The 21840-nt window shown below is 37.4% G+C and overlaps 1 protein-coding gene across 27 annotated transcripts in view; it reads right to left on the reverse strand.

The window, feature by feature from the left end:
- Positions 1–21840, reverse strand: part of Adgrl3 (adhesion G protein-coupled receptor L3) — a 734954-nt gene that overhangs the window by 279583 nt on the left and 433531 nt on the right. For 21 of the 27 annotated variants that reach the window (XM_075942857.1, XM_075942861.1, XM_075942855.1 and 18 more), the window contains 2 exons: positions 17445–17459; positions 14476–15276 (listed from right to left, as the gene is read on the reverse strand). In XM_075942857.1, coding sequence (XP_075798972.1) covers positions 14476–15276; positions 17445–17459 — 816 coding nt within the window. The remainder of the gene's footprint in view (positions 1–14475; positions 15277–17444; positions 17460–21840) is intronic. The other 6 variants (XM_075942854.1, XM_075942859.1, XM_075942839.1 and 3 more) reach the window with 1 other exon arrangement.

Here is a 21840-nt window from a genome sequence, read left to right on the forward strand (position 1 = left end):
ATTCCAGTATCCTGGGTGAGCTGCCTGCCTCCTTTACTGGCAGAGTTGTCTTTTTCTATCATGTTGATTTTATTATTTAAAATGACTGTTTTGTTGTTGTTGTTTTTGTTGCTAGAGGAAATGTCCATTTTCTCCCACAGGGGGATTGTAGGCATGAGAAGGAAAATGACGAGAGAAGTAACAGTTATCATTTAGGTATATTAAAGAGTATGTATTTGTTTGTACCAGTCTTTTTCTTTCTTTTGAAAGAACACCAAAGGATTCTCAAATATTTTTAAATACTCTGACCATTTCCCCACTTTGCTTGAAGCTTATTTTGTTTTTCTACAGATGACTACCATCAATATTTTAACACTACTTACTATGACTTATGTTTTCAAGTCTTGCTCAATATTGCTAATTGACTTCTTCATTACCATAAATGTGCTATGAAGCAACACTACTGTCACAAAACTCTTAAAATGAATAAACAAAATTATGCAATATAAACAATGATACAGTTGCTCATTGTTTATAAAGCTCCACATATAATGACCAACGCTACAGCTACAATCAGTGAATATCATTCCTACTCACTGATGAAAAAAAGAGTCATTAGAGCTGCTGACATCAGAGTTAGTGGGAGCTCATGCATCTTAGGCTGCAGCCCACACAGCATCATTTCCTACAATAACCATAGATGTATCGTCAAATGATAATTCAAAAGAAGAAAAGGAGGCCAAAGGCAGGGTTAAAATAAACAGATGTTTTCATTAAATACAACCTTTTTGTCTAGTGTGGGAGGACACTTAGAATTCCTGCACTCAAGAGGCTTAGACAAAAGAACCATGAGTTCTAGGCCAGCCTCGTCTGGGCTTCAACACGGTAACTGCCTAAAATTAATAAATGAATTAAATGTTATTTCATTGAATGCGACAATACTTTCATGGTCAATTTTAAAAATATGTGTATATACATACATATCTGATGCATACAAACACACACACACACACACACACACACACACACACACACACGATGTAGATATGGATGCACTGTTACGGCTGCTCTTTCAGAGGACCTGAGTTTGCTCTCCAACACCCACAGTGGATGGGTAACAATTGCCAATAACTGCAGAGAATCTGGCAACATCCTTTGCCTCCAAGTGTGCCTGCACGCATATGTGCGTGTATCCACGTGTACACATACCCACACAGATTTAAAAATATGAATCTTGAAAAAACATATATGGTATTAGAGTCCCATAAATATAACAGAATGTTTAATTCACTTGGGTCAGGCTCAACAGCTGTTTCTGTTTTCAAAGAGAAAAATGAGAATACTAAAGCTGGACCAGAGTTTATGCATCATCCTGATTGGGGTGGCAGGCTCTCAGGATCTGTGTATCCACTGAGATCTCCCCTGGCAAGGAAAAGTGCCACTCACACGGCTTCTGAGGAGGCAGAATAAATTAGCATGGCCAGAAGGAGTGGTGGGTCTCAAGGCAGCAACACAACAGCTTAGAACAGTGTTTTCCCCACCCATGCTTAGGGAAATCAGTGAAACGGCTGGAAGAAAGTATCCGTCATGTGTGACACATTATATGTTAGTACACCTGCAAAGATTAGCAGCTGAAATGAAAAATTCAGGTTGTACTTAATTCAATTTTTCAGAATGAAATATACCTTTGCCTGAAAATATGGAGATGCGAGGATTTACCTGCGATAAGCATGGAGCCCCACTGCTTACATTACAAAATACCTCCGACTACAGTAACAGCTCTAATTTGTCTTTCTGCCCACCCCTTCCAACACCCTTCAAACACGCGAACAGAGCACGATCCTTTGCAGAGCTCTGCATGACTGCCTAGGCTCAGAGCGCTTCTCACTGTGCAGGTTTTCCCCAGCTATTCAAGGTGAGGATAAATGGCACCCTGCTTCGCCAGGACAAGCTCACAAAGGGACACGTCTACCCTGGATCAGGCTGCTGCTCTCCTCGCTGACAACCACCCAGACTGTAATTTCGTGAGAACACAAAGCGGGGCCATTTAATGAAACAAAGTGATGGAGTTCCTTGTCAGAGCTGCCTGAGCCCACAGAGGCGGCAGCATACACATGGCTCTACAGACTCCTGATGAACTCAGACAAGTTCTCACGCCAAGGCAGAAGCGCGGCTTAAGTGTTAGGCACCTATAGCTGGGCTTCTTTATCTAACACAGAATCTCCTTTAAAAATATTGTTGTCAGGGCTCTCTTGAAGCAATGAATTCATGTTTTAGGACTCTGATGAGACGCATTGCAGGGAACAGGTAGAGAATCGGCATTTTAACATGTTCCCAGGGTGACTTATATATTCTTCTTGTAGTGAGTTGGTAAATTGGAGGTTGTCAACCACATAGAAAGACGATAGTCAAAAATAGTCACAGAATCCGGGCGGTGGTGGCCCACGCCTTTAATCTCAGCACTCGGGAGGCAGAGACAGGCGGATCTCTGTGAGTTCGGGATCAGTCTGGTCTACAAGAGCTATTTCCAGAGCAGGCTCCAAAGCTACAGAGAAACCCTGCCTCGAATAACAAAAAAACAAACAAAAAACAAACAAAAAGTCACAGGAAAAGAAAACACCAAAATGCAATGGCATTATCATATCCTTTGTTAATCTACTAAGGATCGTGTTCTTATTAAGAATATTAAGAATTTTCACTTTCTTGTTGAAAATAGATACTAGGATCTTCTCTCACAACTTCTGATTTAATCTAGGGTGCAATCCGACAGTTTAAATTTGCACCACATCTCCAGTGCATAATCTGAGCTCCATCTGACCACAGGGATGGCATGTATGTACTCTTTATGCATTCATACTTTTGTTACACAAAACATATGAACAAGTATTTCTATTTTGCCAACACACTTAAAACAGTTGCTTCAATAAACGTGTTTGCTAGCCAGGCAATGGCGGTGCACACCTTTAATCTGAGCACACGGGAGGCAGAGGCAGGTCTATCTGTGAGTTTGAGGCCAGCCTGCTCTACAAAGCGAGTTCCAACACAGGCTGCAAAGCTACACAGAGAAACCCTGTCTTTAAAAACAAAAAACAAAACAAAACAAAACAGTGTTTTCTTTCCAAATGATTAAACAAAATTGCAATCCATAACCCTAGTAGCTCTCTACAGTTTTTTATATGAACATGACTGCCTGCCAGCATTGCTTCCTTCATCAAAAACACTCACCGAATTGCCTTCAATGAACATACTAGTTCCTGGGAAGAGCTAGACTACAAAAGAGGCAATAATTACACCGTTCTATGAGAAAATGAATGCCCTATCCTAGTAATTTTAGTATTAAACTAAAAGTACAAATTTTTAATTTCACAATGATAATAATAGTTGGCCTTCATTTCATTCAAATTGAACAAAAGTTTATTTATACTTAAGATTTTGTTTTTGTCTTTTTGCTCTTTTCTGTCCTCATAATGAAATCAAATGCAAGCCACTGTGGCTTGAGATTTTCACTATACTAAGTACTAGAATGCAGCAACAGAAGTATATCTGCTTTGCCAGTAGGACATTTAAATTATTTCATTATACTCTTTCTGTGGGAGTAAACTCAAGAACATGCTATGTGCTACTCCAGGACTCTCTAATCAAGAGATGGAAACAAACTCTACCTAGCTTGCTGAGAACTTTTAAAACTAGAATAGAATCTCTCAATCAAAATTTTATTTATTTTTGACTTTAGTTTTCAATGGTCAACTTCTCTCCAAAAATAGTAAATGAAAAAATACCAGAAATAATTCATGATCTGTATTCCAAACCACTTGTGTTCCGGGGTGAGAAACATCCCAGTTCTTCTACAGATCTGCACTGTATTTTTCCCCACTTGCCCAGTTTACCAGGTCAGCTAATATGACATCACAGTACCATGTCTATGAGACAGGTAATGTCTTCAAACCCCAGACCATATTAATGTATGTTGTGGGACAATGGTCTTGTACCCTGTAAAGATTTGCTACTTGTATTGGTTTAATAAAACACTCATTGGCAGGAAGTATACATGGGGCGACCAGGCAGAAGGTATAGGAAGGGCAACCAGAATAGGAGAATTCTGGGAAATGGAAAGGCTCAATCTGTAGTCATCATGGAGACAAAGAGGAAGTAAGATGAGAATGCCTCACTGATAAAAGGTACCAAGCCACGTGGCTAACACAGACAAGAATTATGTGTTAATGTAAGGTATAAGAGTTAATGAGAAACCTGAACTAATAGGCCAAACAGTTTATAGTTTGATGTGGGAGTGTCATATATCAATCTGTTGATTTCATTGGTTAAGTAATAAAGAAACTGCTTGGCCCTGATAGGTTAAAACATAGGTGGGTGGAGTAAACAGAACAAAATGCTGGGAGGAAGAGGAAGTGAGCTCAGAGGCCATGCTCCCCTCTTCCGGGCAGACAAGACATGATGAAGCAAGCCACCAGGTCAGACATGCTGAATCTTTCCCGGTAAGACTGGTGCTACACAGATTATTAGAGATGGGCTAATTGGGATATGAGAATTAGCCAGTAAGGGCTAGAGCTAATGGGCCAAGCAGTGTTTAAAAGAATCCAGTTTCCGTGTAATTATTTCGGGTAAAGCTAGCTGTGCGGGCTGCCAGGTGCCAGGAACACAGCCCATAGCTCCTACTACAATAGTTAATATAAACTTCTGTGTGTTTCATTGGTACTGAATAACTGCAGGACAGAGCGAGACAGAAACCTCTGTAACAAAAGTATATTTTTTTATTATTTGTTATCAATTTCCTACTGTGCCCAAATCATAAATTAATGTCATCACCAATGTGAAGGCATAGGGAAGACAAAGTTCATTTAGAATTTGGTGATATTTGTGAATTCTGCTTCTACCTGGGTTGTTTGAATATAGTCATCATGGATGAGATGAGTGCTTCACAGTTATTTTATCCTTAGCCCAAATAAGAAAACATCAAAAATAGGGCCAGGCCCTTTCTTTCACAACTATTTCCTCAATAATATTTTGTCATTTTTCATTTGTTCGTTCAAATCCCAAAAGGGACCTTGTGATTCCTAAGATACTTTACCCTATCATCTTTTTTATAGTCTTCCATTTTCATCAAATGTAGTATTAAAACACGGAACTTCAAGCAGTCTTCTTTGGTTTTATGTATTCCATTCCTTGCTGAGGCTCTTTTTCCATAAAAAAATAAACTAAGAGCAAAGATGTATATTCTTTTGTCTCATTAATATGCTCTTTGGTTATGAAATCTCAGCAGATAATTTTGAAAGGGAAAAAATTCTCCTATGTAACCACACCTAAATTGTTTTCAGAAAAGTCTCCTATGTAACTATAGATAAATTGTTTTCAGAAATGGTTTATATGCTTCACATTAAATTATAAATAAATAAGCATTCCTCACATTGTCCTTAATCATTTTATTAACCTTAGTTGTTCAGTTAAATCAGCCTTGGAAAGTAATTTTTAACAAGGAAAAGTACATGGTAGCTCATTACTTCCTTGTAAAGAAATACACCTCATTCATTTACTGTCCATTTGAACACCAAAAGAAAAATAAGTTTATTATCTTTATATTTCTATCTTCCTTGTTCTTTATGCATTTCTCTATTATAATTTTTATCATTTTGCCAATTTTGTTCAAACATAATGAGCATGAAAGTATAGTTAGTAATGCATCTGAATTCAGAAAATGGATATAACATGCTAAGTAGGTCTAAATCTAATAAAGATCTAGTCCTCAAATCTCTAAAGTCCTTCAAATTGCTCAGAATCTCTGCAAAGTTTCCAACTAATCCTTCTAATCCTTCAATAATTAAATCTGCTTCTTCAAGTATTTCCAAGAAGCTACCACATCACTGTACTCCATTTCACAAACCACACTATCATCTTTTAGGCTGCGTGCCACAGGTAAGTTTTGAGATGTAAATATAAAAGCATCACATCTTTATGATTCCAATTGAGGCGTCTTTGAAACTAACATCTACATTTGATGTCGATGTAATAGTCTGAATTACATGGGACTGATAATTTTCCAGTGATTCTAAGGTATGTGAAATCTACAAGTTATTCAGGTCTGGAGGGTGTTCGAAAATAGCAGACATGTTTGCTTGCCTTCACTCTACTTTAGCTTTGGTATATTCTTGCACTGGCTACTTCACCTTATTTACTTTGACTTAATTCTTCATACGTATAATCTGTCTGACCTCCTTGCATTTGTTATGACTGCTCATTCTTCTAAAGCATGGATGGAGGCAACATGATGAAACTGAACATCAGTTGACTAGACAGACAAAAACTGCATACACAGCTAACTACTTCTTTCATTTATATGTTGTTAGTATTTTTCTGGGTAAGATTATTTTTAAAAGATTGAGTTTTACAGCTAAAACATTTAGTTGATGAAACACTTTGCAGAAAAGGTAAAAGAGAGTTTTGGTTTGTACCTTCAGCAATATTCATAGATAGACAGTATTTGTAAATTTGTCCTGTTACATAAAGAGCATGAAGAGATACAGCACTCTTCCAAAGCAAATATAAAGAAATATTCTCCATTTGTTTTCAGAGAGATCTGATAACAGGTCTCACTCTATAGAACCAGACAATAGTACAGATTTTATCTATCTACCATTTATGTATCTTAGCTATGTCATTTATCAAAATTATTGGAGACTTTAGATTTCTAGTGGAAAAACAGTTACTAAGAAAGAAGTAGATCTGTACTTTAAAAGTCATGCTTGCAAGCTCTTATCTAAGGTTCTTGGCTATCACATCAAATATTTCAAATTGGACATTAAGCAGGTATCATCAGACATAGCAATTTTAGCAGCTCATATGTAATGTAGCAGAGTCTGCTTCATCTGTGCTAGTATGGCCAGAAGGATGAGATTAAGGGCACACCCTCCCCACCTTCCTATTCAGCAATCACACCCTTGCTACTGTTGCCAAACATCACAGGAGGGCTCATACGGAGCTGCAAAATCACTTCAGTTCCACCTGCCTGCCCTCTGGTGGACATGCTAATGAGCAACGCAACAGCTCCAGAAGACACAGCTGGAGTGTGCATGAGAACACTCGTTCGGAAAGAACTCATCTTTGTATGTCCCTGAAGGTTCAGTGCAGAAATAATTTTCATCGTCTTCTAAAAGGTATTCATTTATTGGAGGCTTCACTTTGTAGGAAGGAAAGGAATCCTGCATCCATGATTCATTGTGTCAGCAGCGCCTCTACTAGGAAGGTCATTTAGACGTCAGATTCGTAAGAAACACAGGCTGTGTGCACCTGTAGAGAGTGAGGCATGGCTTTGCTTTTTAACCAAACTAGAGTTTTTATTTTCAGAGTCCGAAAAGCAGATGGTGTCATTCTCCAAAGTTTAACCCTTAGTGGTAAGGGGGAAAAAATACAAGAAAGGTAAAAATTGTGGGAGAGAATTCGGCTGACAAGTTTTCTCTGTACTTCCTGGGAATGCAGCAACAGTCATGTCAGTCAGCAGCAGCTGTCACCACAGGCAATGAAGAAGCCTGGGAAGAATGGGAGGGAGTTCTCCCACACAGGGAAGCAGCTGATGAGCAAAATCTCCAGCTGGGGCTGAGATTAGCAACAAGTTGTGGAGTGTTTTCCTTTTTGCAGATTTCGCTCGGCTTGCAAAGATGGAGGTGAAGCAAACTTTGGAGACGGCATGGCATCTCAAGTGGAACTGAGAACTGATCCCCAAGAGGACGAGTCTGGTGGAGGAACCCTGTGTTTTCACACTCTATTTCCTGTCTCTAGTCCACCCCATATAAGTAAGCTATTCAGCTAGCCGATTCAGCTGCCTATCCAACATGTGGCACTTTCAAAAATGTTCAGGATGCTCTGCCCAGCACTCATATTACTCAGCTGTCAAAGTAAAGGGCTCAGATATATGATGGGAAAATTACATTCTAACGAGGTGTCATGTGTGTTTAAAGTTCTTATTCATCACGACATAGCCAGAGCTTTTGCGGGAGACACAAATGCACTAATTAGCATATTATAAGGACAGAAGGTTCACCTAACAATCTGCATTGTTCAGTGGCTGTGCTCAGACTCCGTGTTGTTGCTTTAGAGCCTGCTCTCTTCAGCGTATAGCAGAGATGCTCATTTGCATAATCTCTAGGGCTGCCTGCGAAATTGTGGGTTGTATTTGGAAAGAGGAACGCGCTAAGCTTGCAACACCTGTCTTCAGCATTCTTTCATTAGGACTTACTGTCTCACGTGTTTGTGACCCATTCCCAACAGTGAACTTTTGTATCTTAGACACAGTAAGTTAGAGACATTTTCAGGCTAGGCAACTCTCTTTGTGTAACTAGCTTGATTTTCCTTCTGAAGGAAATGTTGGGAAATATTTGTATATTTGACAAGGGATACCTAGATTTTTATATGAATAGTTTAGGACTAAATGGTGAGAGCCAAAGGAAACATCTCACCAATCAATCCACTGCAGTAATAAATATTGATTTTAGCACCAAGTGGTTTGGGAGGAAAAGCAGCTAAGAGAGAGAGCAATGACTAAAACCAGTGAGACAGCTGGGTGCCCAATGACAGGCTTAGAAATATGATTCCCATATCAGAGTAACTCAAACCATCTATGAAATAGTCAAGTGTTCCTAGGAGAAGGCTAATGGACAAGCTCGACAACAGGTGACGGAGGTAATGATGACGTTTCATATGAGAGGATATAGACAGTCAAAAAATACATTCTGGAGAAAATTCTAGACTTAATAGTTACAGGCCTGGGACACTGCCCAACCCAGACAAACAGGTCCTTCACAACCAGTTTAAACTCTACCATGACTGCTGAAAAAGGTTTCTTTTACAGGTTACCCAACAATGAGTCTCTTGTTTTCACACAAAATGCATTTTCAGTAGAGGGCAACCACCAGCCCACATTAAAAATAAGACAGTTTTCATTTTCTTTAAGTTGAAGGAGTCTGTGCAACCTGTTAACTGGAGATTTTTCGTAACAAAAAATTCTTTAAGCAACTGAATACTTTCTGCCGTATTATAGGACCACAGACTTTAATTTCTCTCAATTGCTTTTGCAAGAAATTATATTAGGTGTTAATTTGCTTTAGCACTCCTCTTTTACACGAGCTCAACTTATTTTTAAGTTGTTTACTTATTTATTTATTTAATGTGAATGGGTATTTGGTCTATCTGTATGTCTGTACACCACATACACGTCTGACACCCACAGAAGCTAGACAAGAAGCCAGATGCCTTTGAAATAGAGATCCAGAGAGTTGGTACCGGCTGTGTGCATGCTGAGAATCAAACCTAGGTCCTCAGGAAGAGCAGTCAGTGCTCCTAACTGCTGAGCCACCCCTGCAGTCTCTAAGCTTTTACACATGATGAAGAAGTGAAGGTGGAACTGGGGAGGATGTCAGGACTTCATATAACTTCCAGGTAATAGATGCTTTAGGCATACACTGAGAGGACCAGCCAGGGATTGCATGAAAAACATTTTCATTCTCACAGTAGACTGAACAAGCAAGTATAGAAAATTTCATTTACTCATGCATTCCTGAAATCCTTCAGCAAATCATTATGGAACATCTATTGTTTATCAGTCAACAAAGACTATAGACAGAAATGACTAAACAATATCAACGAGCATATCTCAGTGTGAATCCAAGTGCTATTAACATGCCTCCAAAAAGGGTTTTTGTATTTGGAGATTATACACACTGAATTCCTTAATGTGAAGCATATCACATTATTAATATTTCTAAAGAAATGGTTTTCTGATATAATTGAATGCTTAAAATGAATATTAAATAGCAGCATCAGTGCATGTTTCTAGCTATCTTCACACTAATTTCATGCTGAAAAACCACACGAACGCTGACAATTTTGTATTTGATAAATGCCTAATAAATGAGGAGAGGTTAACGTTCTGAAACTAATGTTTTCTGAGAAAAACCAGAAACAAACATTAAACTTCTAAGCTTTTCTAAGAAGAATAAACCCTAACTATATTCCCAAGAGATCTTCACTTATAGTCTAAATTGAGCATTTGAATTAAAATTTTATATGAGTTGATTAAAACTAATTTCTTTACATACATATTGCTGAAAACAATCTGTTTCACAGAGATTTTCCGTTGGAGAAGAAAGCAAACATAGACGCTGTGTGAAGGGACTAAACAGAGTCTTCCCACTCTGTGCTGGAGAATTAATTTACTGCTGGGAGATGAGGAAGGGATTAGAATTGAAAAAATGGCTTCAACACGTCATAGAATAGTTCTGAGGAGAAAAGATGGCACTGACACTACTCCTAAAACTGCCTCATAAACTAAACACAACACAAAAGCAGTGGCCACAGGGATGAACATCTTTCTATTATAAATATATAATATGGGTAATAGTTACCCTGCAGCAATAAGACTAAGATTATTTTATTTAAAATATTTATTTATTTATTTATTTATTATATATACAATATTCTGTTGTGTGTATGCCTATAGGCCAGAAGAGGACACCAGACCTCTTTACAGATGGTTGTGAGCCACCATGTGGTTGCTGGGAATTGAACTCAGAACCTTTGGAAGAGCAGGGGATGCTCTTAACCACTGAGCCATCTCTCCAGTCCCCCAGACTAAGATTCTTAATGTATCAAATAAACATCATCTAATTAAAGTTTAACAATATATTACGATAGACATGATTTTCCTATTCCACAGTTGTCAAACCCACGACTGAAACTATGGATAATCAGACAAGAAGCCAGGGTAGGCCGGGCAGTGGTGGCGCACGCCTTTAATCCCAGCACTTGGGAGTCAGAGGCAGGTGGATCTCTGTGAGTTCGAGGCCAGCCTGGTCTACAAGAGCTAGTTCCAGAACAGGAACCAAAAAGCTACAGAGAAACCCTGTCTCAAAAATCGAAAAAAAAAAAAAAAAAGAAGCCAGGGTAGAATTCAAAGCCAGATCCTTAGACTCTCGTTTTCAGGTTCAAAGGCAGATGTTGTCTATTGGGAAGCATGGTTGAGTCTCTTTCTATAGATTCAAGAGAGGAATGTTTGCACTTTATCTTCCCAGAGTAAGTCTTGTGTGGTACAGAATAGTTTCATACAGCAAAAATAAAACAAAAGTAACCCTTTCCATGAAAACTTGAGAATTCTAACTCTTGTTAACAAAACATAACTTAAATTAGAGAAAAATCCTCAGTTGAATACCAGCAGACAGCAAGTACATTTTGCCTTTGTTCTTGCCCCTTTTCTACTTCTCCCTCCCTCCCTCCCTCCCTCCCTCCCTCCCTCCCTCCCTCCCTCCCTCCCTCCCTCCCACTCTTCCTCCATTCCTCCTTCCCTTTCCATTTTTGGCCCTACACTATTTTCTTTAAATTGATATTTTTGTATCCAGACACAAGAAGACCCATAACAAAAATGACAGTATGAATTCACACCAGGCAGCTGCTTTGAAATACACCAGTGTAATTTACTCTGAAAAATATCCAGCTAAAGCTGTTTTTTGTGGAATAAGATGAACAGCTCCTATTAATGCTAATTGAAATCCTCATATTCACACATACCATGCATAAAATTTACTTCTACAGTTATTCTTTCCACCTCTAAATTGCAGTAGGTCCAATGCCAGAGTACTACCTTTTTAATTTGAGCATCCATGCATGCAAATTGGTACTTTTTTGGTGATTATGTTGACAAATTCAATACAGGTTAAATTCCACTGTTTGTAAAGTGGACAAAGTTTTAAGTGTGAACATTCAAAAACAATGAAAACCAAATCTTTTTTCTTAAAAGAGTCCAATTAAAATGAAATCTATAATTTTTTAATATCTTTCTCTTCACAAACAGCATCTTAGAATGTGGCACTAATACATGCCATCAAGATGGCCCATATTTTAACTCCCATAAGCAGAGAAATAATTTTAAATGAGAAGTACATTTTTCCTTATATAAACAATGCAATTCTTATCTATATATAAATATATGTATATTTCTGTTTATATATGTGGAGAGATTATATACACATATGTATAAAGTTTTTGGGTGCATACCAGACATATTTTGGGCCAGTGTCTAAATACGTTGAAATGAAGGTACAGTATTCTTCGAGGTTAATTTATAAAGTCTGGATGAAGAATTGTGTTAACTGGGTGGTGGTGGCACATGCCATTAATACCAGCACTTGGGAGGCAGATCTCAGTGAGTTTGAGGCCAGTCTACAAAGCAAGTTCCCCAGAACTGAGTCTCAGAGAAACCCTCCTCTAAAAACAAAACCAAAAATAAATAAATAAATGAATATAAATGTGTTTATTAATACTTTGAATTACTATGAATACTAGTAAATTTTAGAATGTTATTCAGATAAAAATAGGACAAAATCTATTAGTTCAATGAAACTTGAGATGTTATTGCCCCTTTATTCTTGCACTACAAACCAAGAATAAAATATGTTTCCACTAGGAATTACTCCATGCCACAGTGGAGTAAAGCAAAAAGATTACATATTATTCATAAACAGTATGATCACAGAAAAACACAAATTTTCATTTAAAAAGGTCAGATCTGTGAGATAAAGACTCCACACAATTCTCCAAATTATTGATTGTGTCTGTGTTCTCAGCTGAGAAGGGCTGAGTCTGAGTCTTACCAGCATGTCATACAGCTGGGAATGTCGTTTTGGAGAGTTATCGTTTATCTTTTGAGAGAAGCTAGAACTTGTTACTAGAGATGCTGAAGCCAGAGACTTCTCATTGCAGAAAAGTTAATTCGATATAACATCAGCATTGCTAATGATGGAAAGACATGACATCACTGACTGAAGATCTTTAAGGATTAAAAAAGATGCTACCTAATTTGTCAGTTTCTTTGAGGAAGAGGTGGAAAGCCATTATACATTTGTGCATTTAAAATAAGCTGATTGTAATCTGGTTTCTGGTGTTATCGTGTTACAATTGCCTTGGTTGAAGAGCAGAAGGAGGGAGAAGGTGAGCAAGGAAGTCAGGACCTTTGCTCTCTCTTAGGACTGGTGGGGGAGGGAGGAGGGTGAGTGGGGGAGCGGGAGGGCAATGGGAGGAGGGGAGAAAGTGGAAATTTTTGAATGGAAAAATAAATAAAAATAAATAAAATAAGTAAAAAAGAAAACAAGCCAATTATGCCCCATTTCTATAAAACACTATATTAAAGTCTGCGAAGAAATTATGATCAGACATGTTCATAATACAAAGGTGAATGAAGCTAGCTCATCAGTTCTCTATGAGAACTGTGTGTAAAGGGTTAAATTAGACAATAAAATCGCATGCTCAGAAGGGTATGGCACATAATTCAGAAAATGAGAAATAGTAACAAATAAACTCTTTTAATTTATTTTTGATTTTTTTCAAGACAGGGTTTCTTTATGTAGCCCTGGCTGTCCTGGAGACAAGGCTGGCCCCAAACTCAGCGATCCATCTGCTTCTGCCTCCCAAGTGCTGGGTTTAAAAGCATGTGCCACCACTGCCCAACAAAAACTAAACTCTACTTGAAATAAATAATTTATTTTTAATTACTATATTACTACCAAAATTCATACTCTTCTGTGTTTTCCAGTACACGTTAACTTGGACAACAGTACTATGGCATGTTACAAAATTAAACTTTTACTGACTTATTTTTTTAGCATACTTTTGAGATAATGTCACAGACTGAGGCCTACGCTTGACTACAATTCCACATTACTGAGACTGGCCTAAATCCTTGGCAATTTTCCTGTTTCAGCCATTCAAGTGCAGAGATTACAGGCATGAGCCACCATGCCTAGTAAAAAAGATCTAATAATAAAAAAATGAAAATTATTAAAGATTTTTACAATCATCTTTATATAATATTAAAAGTCAATAGTGTGTTCTGGAAGGGGGAAACATTTAAATAATTGAAATTAAAGATTATCTCAGGCTTAAACAGGACAGTGTTTTGAATTATTGTCATTCATTAAAACATGTGATCTGTTGTACTTATGGAGTTACTATTAAGTTTGCTGAGACACGTACTTTTAACTAATTCCTGCTTCCCTGATGGTTGGTCTTATGCAACGTACTTTGTTGGGTCAAGTTGTTGGCACCTAGCTCAAGAAAGCATTATGCCAAGTTAACATTTTGATATGTTCCAAATGGAAAAAGATATTCTCAAGAACATTCCACAATTAATGTGAAAGAACAGCATACAATATAAGCAGAAATTTTCTCTATTTCATTATGAAAGAAGTAACTATATGATAAAGGCAAATATATCTCAAAGAAAGCAGGATGATGTAGGAGTCGAACTAGATAAGGGACAGAGTCAATTTCTCATAGGTCCGTGTTTGTAGACAACAACCAACCTTTCCAAAATAAGCACAATTAATATTATGTGTTAGATACTCAAGTCAGAAGATTGCATAGGGAATTAAAACTTCACAAAGCATCTTATTGAGAACAAATAGTAGTTTTTCTCTGAAAACTACCCCAAATCAAACTTACCTGATCTACTATCCAGAGGTCCAAAGTCCAAAGAGTATTTCACAACATGGTAGTTATTCCACACATAAAGCAGATTGTCCCTGGGGTTGTAATCCACAGCTGCGATGTACTGGTAGGAATTAGGAAAGGGTACATCCACCAGGCTATCCTTGCTTTGGTCGGTGTTGTAAATGTAGTCAATCTTATTACCAGTGGCCTCATTGTCATCATCCTCATATACAGATTTGACCACATACAGAATCCCACAAATCATAAACGCATTGGAAGCTGACCTTTTATCATACGCCGTGTCCCATGTCCCCTCAATCCGTAGGGTATAAGGGTTCAACTGGCTAATGACAATTTTGCCATTGTTTTGTTCTGTTGCATAGATTACCCATAATCCATTTTCATCCACTGCCAAGTCTATGTCAGATTTGCCACCCCATCGGTATGGGGATGTGTCATGGTAATTGGCGTTTGCTATGATCGCCTCTCCACTCTTTATCCTAGTCCGTAAATCAAACTTTACTATGTTCCTGGTACGTTCCTTGTTGAAGAACAGGGCACCATCATATACTACAAATCCAGTGCCATCCACTCTGTGAGGGAGCTTGTAGGTCGTTGTTGGCCTTCCAGCAATGAAGTCATCTTTGGATGAATACTCTGTCAGGGTATCAGTTCTGTATGGGGTCCAGGGCATATAATAAATCTTGTCGGAAGCCTGTAGAGGGTCTTTGCACCATGCCCCAGATTGGTGGTCCGATTCAAACAAGTGTTCACTCTGGTACACTCCTTTTAGCAGTCCAGGACAAAGAAAAACTGTCAGGAGGGAAAGTTATAATAACAAATATATTAATTGAATCTCCTTTTGTGTGTTTTCATTTTTAGCAAACAGAACACAACTCCAACAAGCGATACCCACCACCACTTATATTGTGGCATTACTGTTTGTTATACAAAGCATTTTTCCACATTAATTTTGTATTTTTGTCTTCAAACAATTTGATGTCACTTGTTGGAAAAATGTTAGCCTTTTCAGAAGCAGTTGTGCTTTTCTGAGTTTTTCCTTTACAAACACATATTTTGGTGCATGTCTGAAGTGTAGCATATGTCTATGAGTTCTATAGACATATTACCAAGTACCAACTTTACACATGATACTTTTTTAGTTCAATGAGGAACTGTATCTCATTTGAAAATGATAATCCATTGTTTCCACTCTGATGAAATTGACGGTTTGATAGTTATTAATCATTAATAAATTGATATTCCACATTATTATCATTTGAATAAAGGAAAAGAAAAGATCTGCAGCACTGGCCACTGAATCTTCCAGCAAAAAATAAGGGGAGGGGGAGGTGGCTCTCAAAGCTGTTGCAACACACACAGAGCATGCAACCCATTCAATTAAAGATGAGTGATGGATGGATACTGGAAGGAAAAAGAGAAAGGGAGAGAAAGAAAGGAAAGGAAGAAGAAGAAAAGAAGAAAGTGAAAGGTTACAGAAAAAAAACCCAGGATCTAGATTTTAATCAGTTAAAAACGTCCTGTTAAGTACAGTATTATTGGAACTTAAAAACATGTACCTTTTACTGTTACATGAGAAAGGCATTGAAAAAAACAAGATTACTTGCTATAATTTTGCTGCTCATACTTCATTAGGAAAATGGACAGGAATCATTCTATTCTTTTTGTTGTTTAGTATAACTCACTGAAGAATATTGTCAGTTTGGTGGTAAGAAAGCTGGGCAGGGCCATCTGAAATGAAGGGACTACCGAGCAACGTTTCCCAAAGGGTGGTTCTTGAAGCGGCTGTGGCACAGCTGCACACAAGGAAAAAGGGGACCTGTAGCCACATTCAGTTATGACATACGATAGATAGTACATAAAAGCGTGGCAAAGATTATCATAGCTTAAGTACATCGATGAATCTCTAAATCGGAAATTGGGTGAGTAAACATATTGCACAATTTGATCCCTTTCCGTGAAGCCACTTTGGATGACTGTGTCCTTCTGAACCTGCTCTGGGAAGCGTTGCTTGCATCTACTTGCAAGGCAAACACACTGAAGAAACAACCATGCAGTCCGCTGTTAGGTTTGAGATGATTAGAATTTTCCTGGGTGAAAAAAAGGAGGAAGCCACAAGGAATTGGACGCTGACCTGCTTTTTAACGAATAAAGGATTATCCTTTGTTGTTAGTGATTAGGTCCTCAGTATTAACTAGAAACACAGATCCCCTGGAAAACAGTCTGAGAGGAACCTCAGCTATACAGTAAAGGTGGCTGAAATGAAAGGACATTCCTAAGATAGTCAAAGACTTACTTTCTAAAGAAATAAAAAGTTTTGTGGCAAAAGTTGACCTTCACATTCTGCAAAGATAGGGACCACTATAAATTTGTAATTGCAAACAATAATGATGGTATAGAACTTAGGAGTTTTCATATGGAAATTTTGCTACAAACACGAGTGACTCTGTAACTCAAAATTGTATGTTAACCTTATGTTATCGTTAATAGTGGGCTCAAAGTTACTAACTGTAGGTAAGAGTGTGTGCATTCAGAGTCGCTTGGCCACAGACACTAACAGCACTGAGGATAATTAAGAAGAGTATTCTGTCCCCTTTCTCTAGTAGTTAGTTAATGTAGGAGGAGAAGCACAGTAGAGCTAAGGGAAATTAAGAGAGAATGAGGAACAAATCTAAAGCAATCATTAGTTACCATACCTGCTGGATTTCTAATTCCTAAGTTTCAAATAAAGCGAAATAAAAGACAGGGTTGACGATTTTATAATATTACTAGTTGGTGTTAGGTAAAAGGATCAAACCAGCACTGGTCAGTAAAACAGATTAACGTGAAGTTGAGCAGCAGAAGTAGTCAATAAATTTGCATGAAATAAGAATTAATAACAAAATTATTTAGCTAAATGTTAAGCTGTTAAACAACTTAGCCTATAAATAGTATATAATTTATGAAAGGTATTTAATTACCTTTTTGTTCCACTTCTATTGGAGAGAGAGAAGTAAAGAGAGAAAGGAGAAAAGAGAATAGATTAATGGTACGGTATTGGCCAAGCACTTTTATTCACCTTTTCCAAACTGAAAGTAAATAATTTATTGCAGTCATGCTTGCTTAATTGAACACCTTTAAAAATATCTCACCAAATAAATACTTTTAAAATAATCATACACTTTAAAATACAGCATAAACATCAAAAATTACTGTAAAAATAATATGAGGAGTGCAATAACCATAGCAAGAACACCCGTAGCTACATTTGAAAAAGAGGTCATCAAGTTTATAACACTGGAATTTTCAAGCAGTTTTGTTAGTTTCTCTTACAAATGCTATAGCAGATACCATTAATTAACAGAATAGCTCTGTTGGTTTTGCAGCTTACAGAGGTGACCTGTTCAGAAGAAACCTCTCCTGCAAACCATTTCCTAGAACCATAGACTTGGGAGAGCGCATCAGTCTTAGGATGAGAAGTACAGCTTGTAAAGCTACAGGCAAGTGGAGGACTCCGAGTGAATGAATGCACTTAGAATCCTTACCGAAGAAACCTCTCTTTCACCTCTCAATATTTGACTCTAAGATGGAAAAATATTTTCTCATAAAAATCTTCCATCAGAATATTAATGTAAATAATGAGCTTTTTTTTACAGTGTAAATAATGGGCTTTTTCTGAAATGCTTAACTGAGTCACCATATACTCAGAACAGAAGATTATGAAATAGACTATGCATTTGTAGATCTTACTATGATTTTTTAAAGGTTCTTATAAAAATTAAAAAAATGTAACATATCCATGAAACATTAATTGGCACCTTCATTACCTTATAAACATGTATAAATAGACACAATTTGTTTATACCTTAACAAGCAAAGGGAGGGCCAATCTGAAAAAGGCAAAGATTTAGGGGAAGAATGGCTTTATAACCTAAACATAAAAATTTACAGAGTCCAAGTGTTGTAAACCTACTGCAATTTTAGTAGACAAGGTTATATTGATGTTTTTCACATGGAAATAAAGTAAAAGCCCCAGTGATGTTTCAAAAACAAACAATAAATGGTGAGATTATGTAATTACAATTGGGTGCAATTTCTATACTTCAGCATAAATTCTTACGGCTTTTGGCTACTTTCCAAATAAAACTTTCAAAAGTCCTTTGAAAGTATAGTATTATATATCAGAAGAAAAAATGGTCATATATATGCACACACATAGGCATATACATATTTGTCATATATATATATATGCATGTTCATAGAAAAGTTGCATTTTTTAACAAAAGCTTTTTTATTAATTTTACATAACAACTACAGTTCTCCCTCACTCCCTTCCCCCCACCTCTTTTCTCCACTGCCATCCACTCCTTAGAAAGGATAAGGCCTCCCTCCTGTGGGAGTCAACAAAGCCTTGCATATCATGTTGAGGCAGGACCACGCCTATCCCCCTTGGAACCTGGAGAGCAATAAAAGAGATATCTTGATAGAGGGAGTCATTACGGGGTTAGGGAGAAACCAGGAGCCAGGAAATATCCAAGAATCCACAAAGATGACCCCAGCTAAGATACAGCTATAGCTATATCCTAGTTATAGTGGGGAGGGTGCCTTAACTAGCCAACCCCTATAATCAGATGGATGACTACCCTAATTGTCACCATAGAACCTTCATCCAGTAAATGATGGAAGCAGATACAGAGATCCACAGCTAAGCACTAAGCCAAACTCTTGGAGTCCAGCAGAAAAGGGGGAGGAGGGATTATATGAGCAAGGGGTGGAGTCAAGATCTTGATGGGGAAATCCACGGAGACAGCTGACCAGATCTAGCGGGAGCTCATGGACTGAAAAACTGTATCTTACTAATTTAAAAATCTAGTTTTAAACAATATTTCTGTAATTCTTTCAGAACTTCTACTACTGTATTGTGAACATCCTCATTTATTCTTTATGAAGTGACTACTAGGCTACGGGTCAGTATGGGCCCATGGAAAGCCTTGTCTAGGAGAGATCCAGCTGAAGATGAAGAGTAGTTGTGCCAGAGTCTGCCAATTCTCAGGATGAGCTCATTCTGTTGTGATTGGAATAGGGTTGTTCTGGAAGAATCTTCCACATTTACAACATGGGATGTGAGGGAAAGAAAAACAAGATGCCCAAGAAGAATGCAGTTCAGTCTACAGGGTCTGTTTCACAGTAATTCAAATTTGCTGAAGCCTCTACTGCAACAAAAGACAGAGAGCAAAAAAGCCACTGGCCAGGCTGCCCAGAATCCTGTTGCAAGATTCTTGGGGCTCTAAGTCAAGTAAGTTTACATACTTTTGGTCACTGGGCAAATAAATATGTTTGCTAACTCAGCTTGGATATCCTATGCCTGCTGCAGACCAACAGGCCTCTATTACAGCTCATTTCAAAGCACTGAAATTACATACCCTTTAATTCTAGCTTAAAAACAAATAGTTTTATTTAAAGATGCATTTCAAGTTTAGACTAAAAACAAAAATGCATTCAATCTGGCAATGAGAGGAAGTACAACTGGCAATTTAAAATTGATTTAATTGAGAACTTCAAAGTTTGAACTTGACGCTCATTACAATAAAGACCAAGCTGGGGAATGGGAAGTTGACATTCTTCAACTCGTAGTTTAAGAAGGATTTCCACCTAAATAGTCCCTTGATTTTTTTTCTTCCCATACCACTTTGAAAATTACTTGTGAAATATTTGTATTCTAAAATACCAGACTATATTCTTCATTCACATAAAAAATATTCCTTAGAAGAAATAGTTTGTGTTTGTTAATGATAGTTGTTTCAAAGATTTATTTTTATTTATTTATTCACTTGTGTGAGTATGTGTGTCCATCTTTCCATCCGTCCACCTCTATGCATGTATATGTTGGTGCTGGTAAAGACCATTGGAGCACCAGGAGCTGGAGTTACAGATGTTACTGAGCTAACTCATATGGTTGCTGGGAATCCAATGGGGTCCTCTGAAAGAGGATTAAGCTCTACTTACTATGAGATTTCTCTCCAGCTCCATGATAAGTTTCCTCCACACTTGCAAAAACAGATTTCTTTTTAAATTAGGATACTAGGGTGTATTTTTAAAGTGGGCAAAAATATGCATCCATTATATTGAGTGAATACTCTCTTATGCTTTGGCTTTTATTTTTCAAAGACATTTGACTTCTTTTACCCCAACTCTCATTTGGTAAAATTTTGATTTTAACCTTTTGGTGTTATTCTAATTTCTTGGAATTTGGCATGCCCTGTAGAGGAAGTCACTCTTTCTTTGCTACTTGCTGGTACTCAAAATTAAGATTGATTAGGCAGGTCTGCTTTGGAGAATAATTACTATGGTCTTGGATGTCGTGACTGGCTGGAGCTCATTCATCATTTATTTGTTATTTTCAAGGCTGAAGTAAAGCAGTCCTATAATTTAAGTAGCAATAAGCTCACACAAATCATATTTCCATAACAAAAACTGGCAAGATGACATAATTTGTCAGTAAAAAGCTTGGTAACATTTAGCATTGGCCAGCCTTAGCTTGATTCTGAATCTGATGCTAGAAGCCAACCTACCCTGGAAAATCAAATTAGATGGAGACAAGAAGCAAGCATATGACTGTGTGCTGTGGAAACACACAGTTCATGGCACATAACAAATATCTAATGAATAGATCATGAATTGAGTACATGATAAAAATGAAGGTACTTTTGTGTCTTGGTATTTGGAACATACTGGAGAAATGATCTGTGAGCCCGGTAAAGCCATAAAATCTATTTCACTATCTATGTAAGATCTTTCAATATTTTATGCATGTGGAGGAAAATAAAAACATATGAACAAGTGGTATCTCCAACTTACTCTATGTAAAACTGTAAAGAAACAAAACAAAAGGAAGTGGACAATCCTGCATGTCGTACTGATAGGAAAACTACCTCACTTACATAAAACAAACGGCAATACAACAATCTAAAAATACAGTGTTTCCTTCTCTCTTCTGTGTAATGACATCATAAATAAATGAATTGGATGATGACAACTGTGGCTTATCCTTCCTCAGAATCTCCTGCCTTTTAAATGGTCCAGTATCCTGAATTCCGACATTATAACTGTCATTTCTCATTTCCAAATCTCTTCGAAAATAATTCTCTGCCTTTTCTCTCTTCACTTTTAATCCTGAAAGTTTTTTTATTGTCCATTCAGCCTCAGTAAATATGTTTATATATTTCCTTAAAGTGATTTTATTGTTGTCCTTCATCAAGCATAATGTCATAAGCTATATCCTGTGGTTTGAATAAATGACAGATTCAAATAAAGGATAACTTTATTCTATATATATGAGGAAGACATTGGAGAAGAACCAACTAGTATGTTTATCTT

Source organism: Microtus pennsylvanicus, chromosome 12 (genome assembly GCF_037038515.1).
Source record: "Microtus pennsylvanicus isolate mMicPen1 chromosome 12, mMicPen1.hap1, whole genome shotgun sequence".
NCBI lineage: Eukaryota > Metazoa > Chordata > Mammalia > Rodentia > Cricetidae > Microtus > Microtus pennsylvanicus.